This window comes from Phocoena sinus, chromosome 6, assembly GCF_008692025.1.
Source record: "Phocoena sinus isolate mPhoSin1 chromosome 6, mPhoSin1.pri, whole genome shotgun sequence".
Taxonomy (NCBI): domain Eukaryota; kingdom Metazoa; phylum Chordata; class Mammalia; order Artiodactyla; family Phocoenidae; genus Phocoena; species Phocoena sinus.
The window spans coordinates 81,305,997-81,323,600 of NC_045768.1; the positions used below are offsets into that span (position 1 = coordinate 81,305,997).

Below are 17,604 nucleotides of genomic sequence, written 5' to 3' on the forward strand. Positions count from 1 at the left end.
CAGTCATATATGAAATTTAAAACTGTACTTCATGAATAAATTTGTAAAAGGTGTAAAAGACCACTCTTCAGTACTTAAACCAAAAATCACAAAGCTGAGTTTATTGCTTACTTAAGAGAGTTTTGCTGGTCAAATCACAGTCTCTACACATAGAGCAGACTGCTGATCTTATTATAGGGTTTTTGAGAAGTGTGAAGTTTAAGGATTGGTGGATTTTTCACAGTCTTTGTGGGGTTGGCATCAGCTGTGGAAGCATGGGTACTTGGCTGAGACCATTACTGATTGGTTGGTATTCAGAAATGTGTTCATTGGCAGGAGTGTGTTCCCAGTTGGCTGGCTTTCAGAAACAAGGGACCGTTACTGATAGGTTGGCTTGCCAAAACATACTCACCAATAAAAGTTGTTTAAATGGGTTTAAAGTTGGTTCTTGTTCCATGCCTACAGAACTGTCAGGTATTGTTTAAGCAGTTTAAAACTGATTCTGATTATATATAGAATGGATAAAAACAAGGTCCTACTGTATGTATAGCACAGGGAACTATATTCAGTGTCCTGTGGTAAACCATAATGGAAAAGAATATAAAAAAAGAATGTGTGTGTATATACATACAAATATATGTGTATACACACACATATATGTAAGTAACTGAAACACTTTGTTGTACAGCAGAAATTAACAAAACATTATAAATCAACTATACTTCATTTTAAAAAACTCATTCTGGTGGCTCTTTGTTACTGTGGCAACAGAACAATCTGTCTTTTGCTACTAGCATATGAACTCCTTTTTACTCTTGGAGATCAAGGATTGTCCAGTTCTTCACCACTGTTGATTCTTCTTAAGGATGAGGTTTGATCTTTTTCTCGTTGAAAGTGAAATCTGATTTTCTTTTCAAGTGTCTATAAGCATCTTTACCCCTTTATCCAAAGGAAGAGTCATTTCCCCCAACATTTGAATCTTTCTCCTACTTATTTGAAATGTTGCCTTTATTGTTTTCTGAATAACTTATTCTATATCATTGATCTGTGTGTAGTCTCCTCCTTTAATAGCATCTCTGTAGGATGTTTTTCTATCTGCTAGTGTGAACCCCTCCCTGTTATTGGTTTTTATCAAAAACAGTATTATTTTCAAGTATTTTCTCTTTCACATGAACTTTATTATCACCTTGCCAAGTTCCATCATGTTCACGTGGTTAATAGTGACATCTGGGCTTCCCTGGTGGCGCAGTGGTTGAGAGTCCGCCTGCTGATGCAGGGGACACGGGTTTGTGCCCCGGTCTGGGAAGATCCTACATGCTACAGAGCGGCTGGGCCCACGAGCCATGGCCGCTGAGCCTGTGCGTCCGGAGCCTGTGCTCCGCAACGGGAGAGGCCACAACAGTGAGATGCCCGCGTACCGCAAAAAAAACCCAAAAAAAACAAAAAAAATAGTGGCATCTATTGCTATCATAATGGTATGATTATGCTAGTTATGCAAAGCACTGTAATGCTTTAAAAAAATAGTTGTATATTAGTCATCTCATTTCTTAAGCTTTTTGTATGTTTGAAATTTTCCATAATATGAAATTAGAAATAGGAGTACAGTAAACTCTGTGTACCCATCACTCAGCATCCATAATTAACTCATAGCAAATATGTTTAATCTATACCTTATCTACTCCTCTTCACATTATTTTGTAACTGATTTCAGACATCATATCATTTCACTTGTGAATATTTCAGAATGTATTTCTAAAATATAAGGGCCTCCTTTAAAAAAGTAACCACAATGCTATTATTACAGCTGAAAAAGTTAATTCCTTAATATCCAGTCAGTGTTCACATTTCCCTTGTTCCTTGTTATAAACTTATAAATAAGTTTATAGTTTGTTCAAATCACACTCTAAGATTTACTAGGATTGGAAATGGATAAGAGCAAGTTTTATACTTAATTAAACTTAAAAAATTTTCACCGATATGATTATGGGTGAACATAAATACATAATATGTTTAAATTATTAATACGATTCTGAAAAAAAGTAATAGTGGTAAAACTGAATAATCTCAGGGAAGCACTGTAGCAGAATATTCCCCTTGATTTTAACTTCAGCTAAATTCTTTAGGATTGTAAATTCCATTGAAGGAGTTCTTATAACAATTTTAAGTAGCCTTACAGGGGTACACCACCCAATGTTACCTTTTTCAGTTGTAACATAAGCATAATTTAGGCATGATACATCTTTTTTTTTTTTTTCCCCCAGCTGCGCCACGTGGCTTAGCTCCCCGACCAGGGATTGAACCTGGGCCACGGCAGTGAAAGTGCTGAGTCCTAACCACTGGACCGCTAGGGAACTCCCAGGCATGATACTTTTAAAAATCAAAAATAGTTTTTGACTTTATTCTGGAGATGCTACTTTTAAAAATTTTGTGGCAATAAGTAGGGTTCAAGGTACAGAGATAAAGATAAAAGCTCAAGATATTATTAGATGCTTACAGAAAATATAGAAACCCAATTAACAATAGTAAGTAATTAATGTTTATTAATTATATTTAAGTAAAAAGTAATTAAGATTTGTAAAGCTCTTAGAAAACTGGTTCCGTAAGATTCAAGTTCTTAGGTTGGGAAGAATCTCTCTAGTTGTCTTTTCTAAAGCTGGTAGTGTTATAATCAAAAGGCAGGTAAGTAAAAGCAATAAAACAAAGCGAAAATGAGCAGTCTATAAAAGACGCTTTTTATTAAAGAAGGTTTTCTGACATAACCTCTGCCAGTTTAATTTGCAGTTTTTAAACAAAACTCTTACATATCTTTTATTATATGTTAAACACTGTTCTAATGCATTTTACACAAGCATTTACTCATTTAATTCTCATACCAAGCAGTTTAATAAGTACTATAAGCTTTATTTTACTGATGAGGAAACTGGAGACACAAATAACTTAAAAAAACAGCTAATGAATGGCAGAGCCAGGATTCAAACCCAGGCAGTCTAGCTTCTTGGGTGGATGTTCTTTTACTACTCTTTCATATTGGTGCATGTTCTTTATAAATTTTCGTGCAACCATTCCTAGTTACTCTGTAAAGATTTCTTTTAATATAGTTAGTAGTCTAGGAGGACGTTTTTGGGGACCTAAAGATTTGACTAACAATACTAAATTTTATTGATTATTTATTTTTAGAAAGGATAATCTAATTTCCCATAGAAATATGTTAAAGGAGGTTACATTTTCAATGATCAGAGTTCCAATTTTGTATGGAAATTTTTACAATCCTGTTTTATTCAGATATGCATTATATAACTATGTAATCATTACTAAAGCTTTCTAAAGTATATGCCTATTCTGGAGATGAGGCTGATTAAATGAAAAAGATAGGAAACAACTCCTAACTTCTGTCTTTTATCCCATTCAATCCATCTTTTACAGTGCTGTCATAGAGTCATTTATTCTAAAATAGACATCTTGCCTTTGATTTTCGTTTTTTTTTTTAAATTAATTTATTTATTTATGGTTGTGTAGGGTCTTCATTGCTGTACGTGGGTTTTCTGCAGTCGTGGCAAGCAGGGACTACTCCTTTGGTTCACGGGCTTCTCATTGCGGTGGCTTCTCTTGTTGAGGAGCATGGGCTCTAGGCGCACGGGCTCAGTAGTTGTGACGTACGGGCTTAGTTGCTCTGCGGCATGTGGGATCTTCCTGGACCAGGGCTTGAACCTGTGTCCCCTGAATTGGCAGGCAGATTCTTAACCACTGCGCCACCAGGGAAGTCCCTGATTTTCTGACTTTATGTAGTTTCCCACTAAAACACCTAAACAAGGCTTCAGCCTACCTTCATCCAGTCTTCTATCTCCTGTAGTTACCACCAGACATCCCACTAGCCATACCTGACCACTCCACATTCTTTGCACCTGGTGCCTTGCTATTTCCTCTGCTTTTATCCACCCAGGGACCTACTCAAACAACACCTAACCATGGTACCAGTACTTTGTAGGCTTTCAAAGTGTACAATTCAGTGGTTTTTTTATTCACCAAGTCATACAGCCATCACCACCATCTAACTCCAGTTTATTTCATCACCTCCAAAAGAAACCTCCTGTCTATTAGCAGTCATGCTCAGTTCTCCCCTACCACCCCTAATGTCCTTTTATTATTCCTGTATACAGTTCAGAATACTGATTGCATTTAGTTGTGATGTCTCCTTAGTTTCCTTCAATATTTGATGGTTTCCCCATCTTTCTTTGTTTTTCATGACCTTCATAGTTTTGAAAAGAAGTGGTCGGGTATTGTGTAGAATGTCCCTCCATTTGGGTTTGTCTGATGTTTGTCTCATGATCAGGCTGGGTTATGGGTTTTGGGGTAAGAGCACCACAGAGATGAGCTGTGTTTCTCAGCACATCTTGTAAGGGAGGTCATGATTTCAGCGACTTAACACCAGTGATGTTAACCTTGATCACTTGGTTAAGGTGTTGTCCGCCAGCTTTCTCTATTATAAAGTTAGTATGTCTTCCTTTCCATATTCTTAGGAAATGAGTCATTCAGCCCTGCCCACACTTGTGGGGAGGGGAATTAAACTCCACCTCCTTAATGGGATATATCTACATATATTATCTGGAGGAAGATAATATATGCTGTGAGGAAGATTTGTCCCTTCCCCAATATTTTTTCATTCAATAATTTATACCAAAATGCACTCATTTATATTTATTTTATACCTTGGGTTATCATCCAGTACTATGAATTGCTTTACTTTTGGCCAGTAGGGGCTCTTTCAGGTTGGCTCCTATGGCTTTTTGTTGTTGTTTGCTTTTTTTTTGTTTGTTTTTGACATGCCTCCATATTTTTTCTTTAGCATTTCCTTACTTTCAGGCACTATAAGATGCTCCATGCTCATCTTGTATTTTCCTTGCCCCACATGTAGAATCAAGTATTTCTCCAAAGAGCCTTGTTTCTTTTTATTAGAAAATGGTATTTTGAAACCAAGATCTGAGGAACTGAGTATTCTTGTTGCTATTGGGGTGTGACTGCTTTTGGACTCCAGTTTTTTGTTTGTTTGCTTTAATTTTTATTTATTTTTAAAGATTTATTTATTATTTATGTTTGGCTGCATCGGGTCTTAGTTGCAGCATGTGGGCTCTTCGTTGCAGTGCACAGGCTGCTCTCTAGTTGTGGCATGCAGGTTTTCTCTTCTCTAGTTGTGGCGCTTGGGCTTCTCTAGTTGTGGCGTTTGGGTTTTCTCTTCTCTAGTTGTGGTGCGCAGGCTCCAGGGCACGTGGGCTCTGTAGTTTGCGGTGCACAGGCTCTCCAGTTGAGGCACATGAGCTCAGTAGTTGTGGTTCACGGGCTTAGTTGCCCTGGGACATATGGGATCTTAGTTCCCTGACCAGGGATGGAACCCGCGTCCCCTGCGTTGTAAGCATTGTAAAGCGGATTGTTTACCACTGGACCACCAGGGAAGTCCAGTAATTCATTCCTTTTAACTGCCACATAATATTCTAGTGTATGGATATATACCACCTTTTGTTCATTTCCTCAGGTGATGGACATTTGGGGTTGTTCTACATTTTGTCTATTATGCTGCTGTGAACATTTCTGTACAAGTTCTCATGTGGATGTAATGTTTTCATTTCTCTTGGACATATACCTGGTAGTGGACTTGCGTGGTACATGGTTAACTATGTTTATTCTTTCAAGGAAATACTAGACTATTTTTCAAAGTGGCTATACCATTTTGATCCCTTCCAGCCATGTATAAAGCATTCTAATTTCATGACATCCTGGCCAAACATTTTGTTTGTTTGTTTAATTAATTAATTAATTTACTTTTGGCTCTGTTGGGTCTTCGTTGCTGCGTGCGGGCTGTCTCTAGTTGAGGCAAGCGGGGGCTACTCTTTGTTGCAGTGCGCGGGCTTCTCACTGCTGTGGCTTCTCTTGTTGCAGAGCAAGGGCTCTAGGTGTGTAGGCTTCAGTAGTTGTGGCTTGTGGACTGTAGAGCGCAGGCTCAGTAGTTGTGGCACACGGGCTTAGTTGCTCCGTGGCATGTGGGATCTTCCCAGAGCAGGGCTCGAACCCGTGTCCCACTGCGCCACCAGGGAAGCCCTGGGCTCATTTTTAAATTGAGTTATTTCTCTTTATTACTGAGTTATAAGCATTCTTTACGTATTCTGGGTACATGTCCCTTATCAGATAAATGATTTTCTCCCATCCTGTGGGTTGTCTTTTCATTTTCGTTATGGTGTCTTTTATTCCTTCTGGTATTCCTATTACATGTATCTTACACTTCTTGTAGTTGTCCCACACTCCTTGGATATTCTGTTCTGTTTTTCCCCCCCAGTCTTTGTTCTCTTTGCTTTTCTGCTTTCGAGGATTCTATTGATAATATCCTCTAGTGCAGAGGTTTTTCCCCTCAGCTGTGTCAGTCTTACTCAGCCCATCAAAGGCATTCTTCAGTGTTTTTATCTCTAGCATTTGTCTTTGGTTCTTTCTTAAGATTTCCATCTCTCTGCTTACATTGCCTATCTGTTTTTGCGTGCTGTTTACTTTGTCCACTAGAATCCTTAGAATATTAATCATCGTTGTTTTAAATTCCCAGTCTAATAATTCCAACATCTTTCCCATGTCTGGTTGTGATAATTGCTCTGTCTCTTCATTTGTGATTTTTCCTTTAGGTATGTCTTATCATTTTTTCATGTTAGTTAGCTGTGATGTACTGGGTAAAAGGAACTGCTATAAATGCCTTAGTAATATGGTGGTGAAGTGTGAGGGGAAGGGGAAGAGTTCTGTTCTATGATTTCTTTTTAATGAGGCTTTGCCTCTGGACTGTGAACTTTTCAAGAGTTTCTGTTTTTCCTCACCCCTTACGTGGGATATTAGGGCTGGAGTTTTTTCCGTAAGATGTTATGGAGAAACCCTAACGAACTTTCGGCCAACCCAATATTTCTCTTTCCCTAGGTCAGTTAGGCTCTGACAATATCCTAGCAAGTTAGGCTGTAACTGGTTTCTCCTGAAGGCAGGCCTTGTTAAATAGAGTCCTTGGTGTATTTCAAAGGATTTGACTCCATTCTTTTGCATGTGAATATCCAGTTGTCTCAGCACAATTTGTTGAAAAGGCCTTTCCCCCCATTGAATTGGCCTTATATTAGTACCAAACTGTCTTGATCACTATAGATTTGTAGTGTTTTGAAACTGGAAAGTGTGAGTTGTCTAACTTTGTTTTTATTTTTCAAGATTGTTTTGGCTATTCTGGGTCCCATGAGTACCAGCTTTTCCATTTCTGTAAAGAAGGCAACAGGGTCTTTCCATACAGTGATGCTGAATCTGTAGATAAGCTTGAGGAGGATTACCATCCTAACAGTATTGAGTCTTGCAATCTATGAACATATAATATCATGGATATTTAACATTTATTTAAGTCTTTAATTTCTTTTTAAAATGTTTTGTACTTTTCAGAGTGTAAGTTTTGTATTTCTTTTATTATATTTATTCCTAAGTATTTTATTCTTTTTGATGCTATTATACAGGTTTTTGTTTTGTTTTTTGCGGTATGCGGGTCTCTCACTGTTGTGGCCTCTCCCATTGCGGAGCACAGGCTCCGGACGTGCAGGCTCAGCGGCCATGGCTCACGGGCGCAGCCGCTCCGCGGCACGTGGGATCTTCCCGGACCGGGGCACGAACCCGTGTCCCCTGCATCGGCAGGCGGACTCTCAACCACTGCGCCACCAGGGAAGCCCCTTGATGCTATTATAAATGGAATTTTCTTAATTTCATTTTCAGTTTGTTCAGTGCTGCAGTGTAGAAATATAATTGATGCTGGTATATTGATCTTTTATCTTGCAATTCTGCTGAATTTGTTATTCTAATATATTTAGTGGGTTCCTTTTGAAAATCTATATACAGGATTATCTAATTTGCAAATAGAAATAACTTTGCTTCTTACTTTCCAACCAAGATGCGTTTTATTTCATTTCCTTGCCAGCTGGCCTGACTAGCATCTCCAGTAGAGTGTTGAATGGAAGTGGTGAGAGTGGACATGCCTGTCTTATTTCTGAAATTACTTCACTACTAAGTATAATGTTAGTTATAGTTTTGTTTACTACATTCCCTTTTTCACGTTGAGGAATTTACCTTGTATTCCTAGTTTGTTTGGATGTTTTCATCATGAAGGGATATTGAATTTTTGAGTTATTTCTTAGTGGTTACCCTCGGGATTACAATCAACATCATATAACTGTATTTAAGTTCAGTTAATAACCATCCTAATTTCAGTGGTATACAGAAACTTTGCTCCTATGTAACTCTGATCCCTCCCCTTTACTTTGTTTTTTATTGGTAAACAAATTCCTTCTTTGTGTATTTTTCGCCTTTCAATAGATTTATAATTATTATACTATGTAATTATCTTTTAAATTAGGAGGAAAAAAGTTATAAACAAAAAGTACATTTATTGTTTCTTTCATATTTATCCTATACTTATCCTATGTTTTGATTTGTGCTCTTCCTTCATGTTGTTTCATGTACTGGCTAGTGCCCTTTCATTTCAGCCTGAAGGACTCCTTTAGTGTTTCTTTTTGTTTTTTTTAAAATTTATTTATTTAATTTATTTATTTTTGGCTGGGTTGGGTCTTTGTGGCTGTACACGGGCTTTCTCTAGTTGTGGCAACCAGGAGCTACTCTTCGTTGAGGTGCATGGGCTTCTCATCGCGGTGGCTTCTTGTTGCAGAGCACAGGCTCTAGGTGTGTGGGCTTCAGTAGTTGTGGCATGCAGGTTCAGTAGTTGTGGCTCGCTGGCTCTAGAGCACAGGCTCAGTAGCTGTGGCGCATGGGCTTAGTTGCTCTGCAGCATGTGAGATCTTCCTGGACCAGGGCTCGAACCTGTGTCCCCTGCATTGGCAGGTGGATTCTCAAACATTTCCCGCGCCACCGGGGAAGTCCTGAAGACAGAATTTTTGAGGATACTGACTCTGCCATGTTCACTGCTGTCCTTAGCTTATTTATTCTTACCTTGTTCTTTCATTCCTTTCTTCACTCCCTTTTACTAGTACTGTTAGATGAGAATTTGTCTGGATTTTTTCATATGTGAAATGTGGGATACTGCCAAGGACATTCACTGTAGCAGTATTTACAATAGCAGTAGAGTGAAAAACAGCCCAGCTGTTCCAAAATAAGGAAATAGTTTTTTTTTTTTAATGGTTCATCTGTATATCTGTATGATGGAACATTATGCACATACTAACAATCATATATACAATGAAAATGTTTATGATATGATACAGATTGAAAAAACAGTATAAAATAAAATATATTCAAGTTTTTGAAATAAGTTTTGAAAACTTGAAATATATTCAAGTTTTTGAAAATAAGTTTTGTAAAGAGATAAGCGCATATATTAGCATCAAAAACTCTTGAAGGAGCCATATCAAAATGGTAGCATTTGTTACTTCTGGTTGGTAAACGGTGTTAAGTAAAACAAATTATCTTTGTTCTGTATTATGTACCATAAGGTTGTATTAATTATTTTTTGTTATTAAAATAAAATATACCCATTAATGTGACACACATATTAAACTGTTTTTCATTCGTGTGTTCAATTATATAACTGTTGAGCTTTGGCAATTTAACATTAATTTTTATAAATATTTAAAGAGATTGTTAGAACACATGCTAATAATAACCCTGGCATTGGGGCTAACAAAATATATATGAGCTATTTTAATCTCCATAGTCTACTGTGTAGAAAGGAGTTTTGTTGCACTGGAGTGTATCAGGGTGAATTGTTAGTTAGATGAATAACCTGTAATCTTACTAGCATTTCATTCTTTTTCTTTTCAGGCGCATATTAAATTTCCTATTGACTACCCATATTCACCACCTACCTTCAGGTTCTTGACCAAAATGTGGCACCCCAACATTTATGAGGTAAGAGATGTCTATCATGAATTTCTCTGAAGATTTATTTAAGATAATATCCTTTAAAATAGCCTCCATAGCTCAGTATGCTGTGGTAGTTATGCTGTAGCCACAGAGAAGTATTCATGGTTTCCCATTTTTGGTTAGCAGTCTGTAGTTGAATTGCTCAAAAATTGGGGTTTTTTAATACCAGTGTATATTATGGTTAATTTAAGGTTGAGGCTTTAAACCTTTGCTGCTCATTGCTAAGATCATAATTCATATTTGTTAACATTTGCATTTTTTAAATTTAGTAGATAAAGTCATACAAATTTATTTGTGTACCTATCCTCTAGCTTCACAGCAAGGGTTTGTTTGTTGCTTTGATCAGAGATTCAGCTTTGGGATGGGAGGGGGTGGGAATTTATCCTACTATATTTGTACTGGTGTCCTTTAAGGAGTTGCTGCATACCAGTTGAGAGCCTGTTTTGGAATAAATCCAAGGTTAGGTTCTTCTACTAGACAACTCCACATGCCTGGGAAAATAATTTGTAGCTTTTTAAATGAAATGTACTTAGCTTTGTGCTAATTTATAAGGATGCTGGAACAATGCATTATGTTTCTCAGGATATATGTCAAGGCCCACTAAAATATCCTTTGAGTCTACTCCTTTACCATTCTGTAATCTTTTTCATTGCAGTAGTGCTGTGAAGTTGTAGCTGAGGCCCAGGCATTAAAATTGTTTTTTAAAATTTGCAGCCTTAGTCATAGTTCTTTTTTTGGTCAGGTGGTTATTGGCAAGCACCTTTCCTCCAGAAACAGAGCTACAGAGCCTTTAAAATGCTTATAGGCAAGGGATGGAGAACTTACTCTATAGTCCTGAATTTGGATCTCAGTCTATAAATGAGCACACTGGGGTAGCTTTATTATTTTTCACAACCTGCTTTTTCTGTCAGTCATTTTCTTCATTTTTCTTTCCTTCTTAAAACAGGACAAACTAGTGCTCAAAAGGTGATGCATAGTAACATTTCCAGAAATAGGTTCCCAGAATATTGTTTTCTTTAGTATCTTTAGTATTTGACATAATCATAGTACAAATAAACAACAATGAATATGTTGTACTATTCTGTATAACAAAGTTATCCTGTTGTACGGAGAGACTATGGAAATAATTCACTGTTCATAAGTTCAAACTGGGTTTAATACACATAGAAGTATTTTTCTGTCCCTGTCCATTTAATAATCAAAAATTCTTGCCTTCAGAACTATGTGGTATAAAAGCAACTATACTCCAATAAAAATTAATTTAAAAAATTTAAAGGGAACGTGAATTCAAGAAGAAAAACCCAACTATGTGGTATGTATAGATTTTTTAGATAGCAAAAGAGAAGTGAGAAGGCTCAAGCTTTTTTTGTCTTGCTACTGAGAACTAATTCACCTTAGAGCCATATATTCGCCTGTTTCCATCTCAGTTATCTAATTCTCAAACCCTTCTCAACAAAGAAGCAAAAAGGAAAAACAAAAAACAGAATAAAGGATTCAAAGCTCTTTCAGAAGAAGGTGTAGGTAGATACACTCCACTTTCCACTGCTTTTTCACCACTTAGGTAGGCTATTTAGTTCTGTCTCTTAAGATTTAGCATTGGATCATTGTTTTTTAAAATAGGTTTCATATTCATAATAAAAATTTCAGCAGTAAAATAAAACATGCATATCTTATAAATATGCAGTTGTTTTCCATGCCATAAAAGTTCTGTTTTTAAAGAAGTGTTAAGTCATAGTTAGGAATTAAATTTGATGTAATCAAATGAGTCACAAGAGACTCTTCTCACAAATTAATAATATGTTAATTTACTTTGCTACATTCTGGAAACAGTATCAGAATTGAACTTTTTGAGGGCCCAAGTCAGTATTTGTGATTTTAGACATTAGGGCTCATGGTTCTTAGCCAAAGGGATATTCCAGGAAGTTGCTCTCTCCTCATCCATCTTATGTTGTCACCTAGAAACACAATGGACCTCAATGTCAAATTGCTCTGGTCACCAAATTGTTTACTGCAGAGTTATTTGTAATAGACCTGGAGATGAAATGGGGGAACAATGGCAACAATGTCAACAGCAACAAGACAAAAATACAAAAGGAAAAGCGTACTCAAATGCCAAAATATGTGAATTGATGAGTTTTTGTATATAATAACTTCATGAAGGACTATTTTTGGTAGAAAATAGTTTATTTTATCAAGTTTTTAGTTTTGGTTACAGTTTTATTAAATATATTCACAGACACATTACTGCAGCCCCAAAAGTTATAAATACTGCTGTGTTATATGAATGAACTTAATTAATTTAACATTTCTAATATCATTGCCACATTTGTGAAATTTATAAATACCAAGGGGAAGCTCGGAGAACAAAAGAAATTTAATATGAGCTTGTCATCAGTGATCATACTGCACAGTCTACTCCTTTTTGCTTCGTAATATGTTGAGTGATCTCAATAATAGTTTCCTGGTTGTGTTTGTTACTGTGTGTTCAGAAGTAGATAACCAATGAAGCCCATTTGCTTCACAAACCATGTATTAAAATGAGGTTTTTGTACACTCTTCACTGTAAACTTCAGAGCTATGGCAACTCAGAATCTCACTGCTCTTAGTATGTATTTATTTAAATAATTTTTTTGGTAATAGACTAATATTTAGAATAGTTTTAGTTTTGCCACAAAATTAAATGGAAATTATACAGAAGTATTTAGCATTTGATGATCCTTTTAGTACTAGTGAATTGTAGGACACAGTATGGCTCTTTCTTTTAAAAAATAATAAAGATGTTGGATGTTTTTTGAAGGAGTATACAGATCATTTTTCCTGTATAGTGTTTACAGGTGAATGTCACAGGTGTAGTCATGAAATAAATGTTACAGTAAGATGGTGTATTTTAGGATACTTGATAGCCAGTAGGAAAATATTTTACTGTTTTACGTAAGGTTCTAGCTCTGAAGAGTTATTCTTGATTCTAGGCTCAGATGATTCTCAAGACATTATACTAATCTCTGTAGCCACTGACACTGCAAGGATATACCAGTTTGGCTACTATTCCACTATCATTAGGGCATGGTATTTTTAAATGTTATTGTTTTAATAATGATTAAAAATAGATCCTACTGTTTTAATATAACTCCGGCTGCCATAACAAAATACCATAGATGCGGTGGCTTACAACAACAGAAATTAACTTTCTCACAGTTTAGGAAACATAGTTTCTACTGAAGACTCCTCCTGGCTTATCTCTGTGTCTTCATGTGGCTTGAGAGGAGAGAGAGCACAAGCTAGCTCTCTGGTGTCTCTTACAAGGTTTTTTGTTTTTTTTTAAATTTATTTATTTATTAATTATTGGCTGCGTTGGGTCTTCGTTGCTGTGTGCGGGCTTTCTCTAGTTGTGGAGAGTGGGGTCTACTGTTCATTGCGGTGCACGGGCTTCTCATTGTGGTGGCTTCTCTTTGTGGCAAAGCATGGGCTTTAGGTGCACAGGCTTCAGTAGTTGTGGCACACAGGCTCAGTAGTTGTGGCACATGGGCTTAGTTGCTCCACAGCACATGGGATCTTCCTGGACCAGGGCTTGAGCCCATATCCCCTGCATTGGCAGGCGGATTCTTAACCACTGCGCCACCAGGGAAGTCCCTCTTAAAAGGTTTTTGCCAAGTCTGCAGAGCAATTGCTTTTGGAATAGTAAAATTTAGGCTATGTAAGTGGAAAGTGGGTCTAATTACATATAGTTTATGATCTTTGTATTTATTTATATGGATTATAGCCCATTAGGAGCGAAGTGGATGAGACCCACAATCAGCGCTTCCAAAACTGAAAGAACTCAGTGTATCAAGAGGTCCTTTCCAATAAAGCTGTAATTATAAATTATATTTTGAAATTACACAGAAAAGATCAGGTAAAAGCAAAGATACTGTGTCAGTTGGGAGTATTCAGAGAAACAGAACCAATAGGTTATATAGAGATATATGTAAGAGGAAGTTTATCATAGGAATCGGCTCACGTGGTTATGAAGACTGAGAAATCCCACAGTCTGCCTTCTGCAAGCTATAGAGCCGGGAAGTCTGGAATTATAATTCATTTTGAGGCCGTAGGACTGGGAGCTGTTGGTATGAGTCCCGGAGTCCCAGGACCCAAGAACTAGGAGTTCAGATGTAGCAGCCCAAGAAGAGAGACAATTTGTCCTTCCTCTGCCTGTTTGTTCTGTTCAGGCCCTCAAAGAATTTGATAATGCCTATCACATCATCATGATGAGGGCAAGTCTTTTTTACTCAATCTGCTGATTCAAATACTAATCTTTCCAGAAACACCCTCACAGATACACTCAGAAATAATGTTCTGCCAGCTATCTGAGCATCCCATAGCCCAGTCAAGTTGACACACAAAATTAACCATCACAGATAGCTCTCTATTTCTACTATTCCCCCCTTGTCATCCACATTATGGTCCTTCTATACTCTGTGTACATCATTATGTTCTCAGGGGGTGTAATTTGACTGGCACTACACTTGAATCCTTGAAATAGCAAGTTGTTTATAGTAAGGGTTTATGCCCTTCTTATTTCATTACACATAGTAAAATTATATTTAGATAGAAAAACAATGGTAGCCTAGCTGGTTCTGCTTCATCTCCTCTGATCATTTAACACACATTTTTCTCTCTAATTAAATTATTATTCTTTTCTCTGTTTAGTGGAATTATCTCAGAGCTTCTGTGGTATTTCCGTAATTTCTTTGAGAATTTATTTTAATGGTTTTTCCACCGAAGAATCAAATAATGAACCCCCCAAAATACATTAGGATTGATTACAAAGTTGGAATATTACATTCTCTGATGATCTTTCAAGACTAGGACAAACTGCTTTATTAGTTCATTATTCTTGAACTCATTTCATATAAATTTTAAATACAAAGTTTCTAAATTATAAAAAATTTAGAATACGTTTTGTTAAAATGCTTTGATTTCAATATCTATGTTATAAACATACTAAAATATCAAGTTTAAACCCACTAATTTTTTAAATTTTGAAATAATTTTGGACTTGAAGAGTTTCAAAACTAGTACAGAAAGTTCTCATATACGTACCTTTTACTCATATTCTTCTAATGTTAATATCTTTTACAACCATGGTACACTTATCAAAACCAAGAAATTAACTTTGGTACAATACTATTAAGTAAACTAGACTTCATTTGGAATAAAGTATGGCATGGGGAACCTAAAACACGTATTATTTGTCCTTAGCTAGGTGAGACAAACTCTGTTTCTGTATTGTGTTATTAAACCATCAGAAACAACATGCTTGAACTCTGATCTTGATTCACATAAAGGTGCTGAGTGCTGTGTTATAAGATTTTGTTATATTATCAGAATTTATTGTGTTCATTTTTTAAAATATGCATTTGATGAACATTTTAAATTTATATAATTTTTACTCAGTTGTCTTTAAGAAGGGACCTGAATAAAACAAGATTCTTCAAATGAATGAATGCTTGCTTAATCAGCTAATCAGAAATGTGTTATGTAATATATTTTATTTGCTTTAGCTACTAGGATAAATTGACAGAAATAACTTCTCTTTGGTACCTGGTAAAATATCTTTGTTTTCTTTCAGTGGTTTTTATCATTAAAATAACTCATCATTAATTGACTTGTAAAATATTCTTTATTTCTAAAATATTAGAGAAAAGTTTAGTGGTAGAATGTTCCTATAAAACTTCTAAAGTCTACAATGTGAGTTTCATCTTGGTTTATACCAGATGAGTAAGGTAGAAAGTTAACAGAAACCAGAAGACTTTGATTTGGTGTTGAAAGTTTTCCTAGTAAATGTAATTTAGTATTACACATTATTAAAGGTTTGAACTGTATCTTGTGCTTGTTTAGATTTAGATTTTGCTTCTTTTTCCTCGTATTTTTTTCTTTTTAAAAAATGTAAATTAGGATGCCAGTTTGCTCTATGAAGATATATATACCTTAAGGATTTAACTATAGATACATTAACCACCATTTAGAACATGATGATATTTGGGCCACCAAATTTGTCCTTTTTAGAGCTGAGCTCTGGTTTGTAAATAATTTGTGACAAGCAGGATTTTATGTATTTTTATGTAATTATATTCATGGATTTGCAGATATTATGCATTCTCTCTAACTTTAAGGTATAGGGAATAGGTTTCTCTAGGCAGTGATGTCCCCAAATTTGGCAGCTTATCAGAATCTTGTGGAGCAGTTGTTAAAAATAAAGAACACTGGAGATTTTGGTTTGATTGGATTAGGTAGGGCCTAGGCTATATAGCCTTCATTTTACATCTTAGAACTGCCTTTCTGGAGGCTGAGAACTTCTCCCATTAAAAAAAAGGGCGAGGGGGCTTCCCTGGTGGCGCAGTGGTTAAGAATCTGCCTGCCAATCCAGGGGACGTGGTCCCTGGTCCGGAAGGTCCCACATGCCGTGGAGCAACTAAGCCCGTGCGCCACAACTACTGGGCCTCTGCTCTAGAGCCTGTGAGCCACAACTACTGAGCCCGCGTGCTACAACTACTGAAGCCCGTGTGCCTAGAGCCCGTGCTTTGCAATGAGAAGCCCGCACACTGCAATGAAGACCTGACGCGGCCAAAAATAAATAAATTTATTTAAAAACCCAATAATTTATTGAGATAAAATTTCACATACATAAAATTAACCATTTAAAGTGAACACAATTCGGTGACATTTAGTACATTCCCAGCGTCGTACATCTAACACCTCTATTTGTAAGGCATTTCCATCACTCCAATGTAAAACATCTTACCCATGAAGTGATTCTTCTCCATTCCCATTTCTCCCTAGTCTCTGACAACCACCAGTCAGGTTTATGTCTCTATTTATCCATTCTGGGTATTTCATATAAATGGAATCATACAATATGTGACCTTTTTTGTGTGGCTTTCACTTAGCATAATGTTTTGGAGGTTCATCCATGTTGTAGCATGTATTAGTACTTCATTCCTCTTCATGGCTGAATAATATTGCATTGGTTGGATATATCACAGTTTATCCATTTCTCTATTGATGGGCATTTGGTCTGTGTCCACCTTTTTTTTTTTTTTAACATCTTTATTGGAGTATAATTGCTTTAAAATGGTGTGTTAGTTTCTGGTTTATAACAAAGTGAATCAGCTATACATATATCCCCATATCTCCTCCCTCTTGCGTCTCCCTCCCATCCTCTTTATCCCACCCGTCTAGGTGGTCACAAAGCACCGAGCTGATCTCCCTGTGCTATGCAGCTGCTTCCCACTAGCTATCTATTTTACATTTGGTAGTGTATATATGTCCATGCCACTCTCTCACTTCATCCCAGCTTACCTGTCCCCCTCCCTGTGTCCTCAAGTCCATTCTCTACGTCTGCGTCTTTATACCTGTCCTGCCCCTAGGTTCTTCAGAACCATTTTTTTTGTGTCCACCTTTTGTATATATAAATAGTGCTGCTATAACCATGTGTATACATGTACTTGTTTAAGTACTTTTTTCACTTCTTTTGGTTGTATACCTAGGAATGGAATTGCAGGGGTCAAATTGTGATCCTGTGTTTTGCTCTTTGAGGAACTGCCAAACTGTTCTATAGCAGATGAACCCCCTCACCAACCACTAGCAATTTATGAGGGTTCCAGTTTCTCTACATCCATCCTTATTTTGCATTTTTAAATTTTAATTATAGCTATCCTAAGGGGA

At 36.6% G+C, this 17,604-nt stretch overlaps 1 protein-coding gene across 1 annotated transcript in view; it reads left to right on the forward strand.

Moving 5' to 3' along the window:
* UBE2R2 (ubiquitin conjugating enzyme E2 R2) overlaps positions 1–17,604 on the forward strand; it is a 95,324-nt gene that overhangs the window by 57,533 nt on the left and 20,187 nt on the right. The window contains exon 2 of the mRNA XM_032636083.1: positions 9,799–9,885. Within this exon, the coding sequence (XP_032491974.1) occupies positions 9,799–9,885 (87 nt within the window). The remainder of the gene's footprint in view (positions 1–9,798; positions 9,886–17,604) is intronic.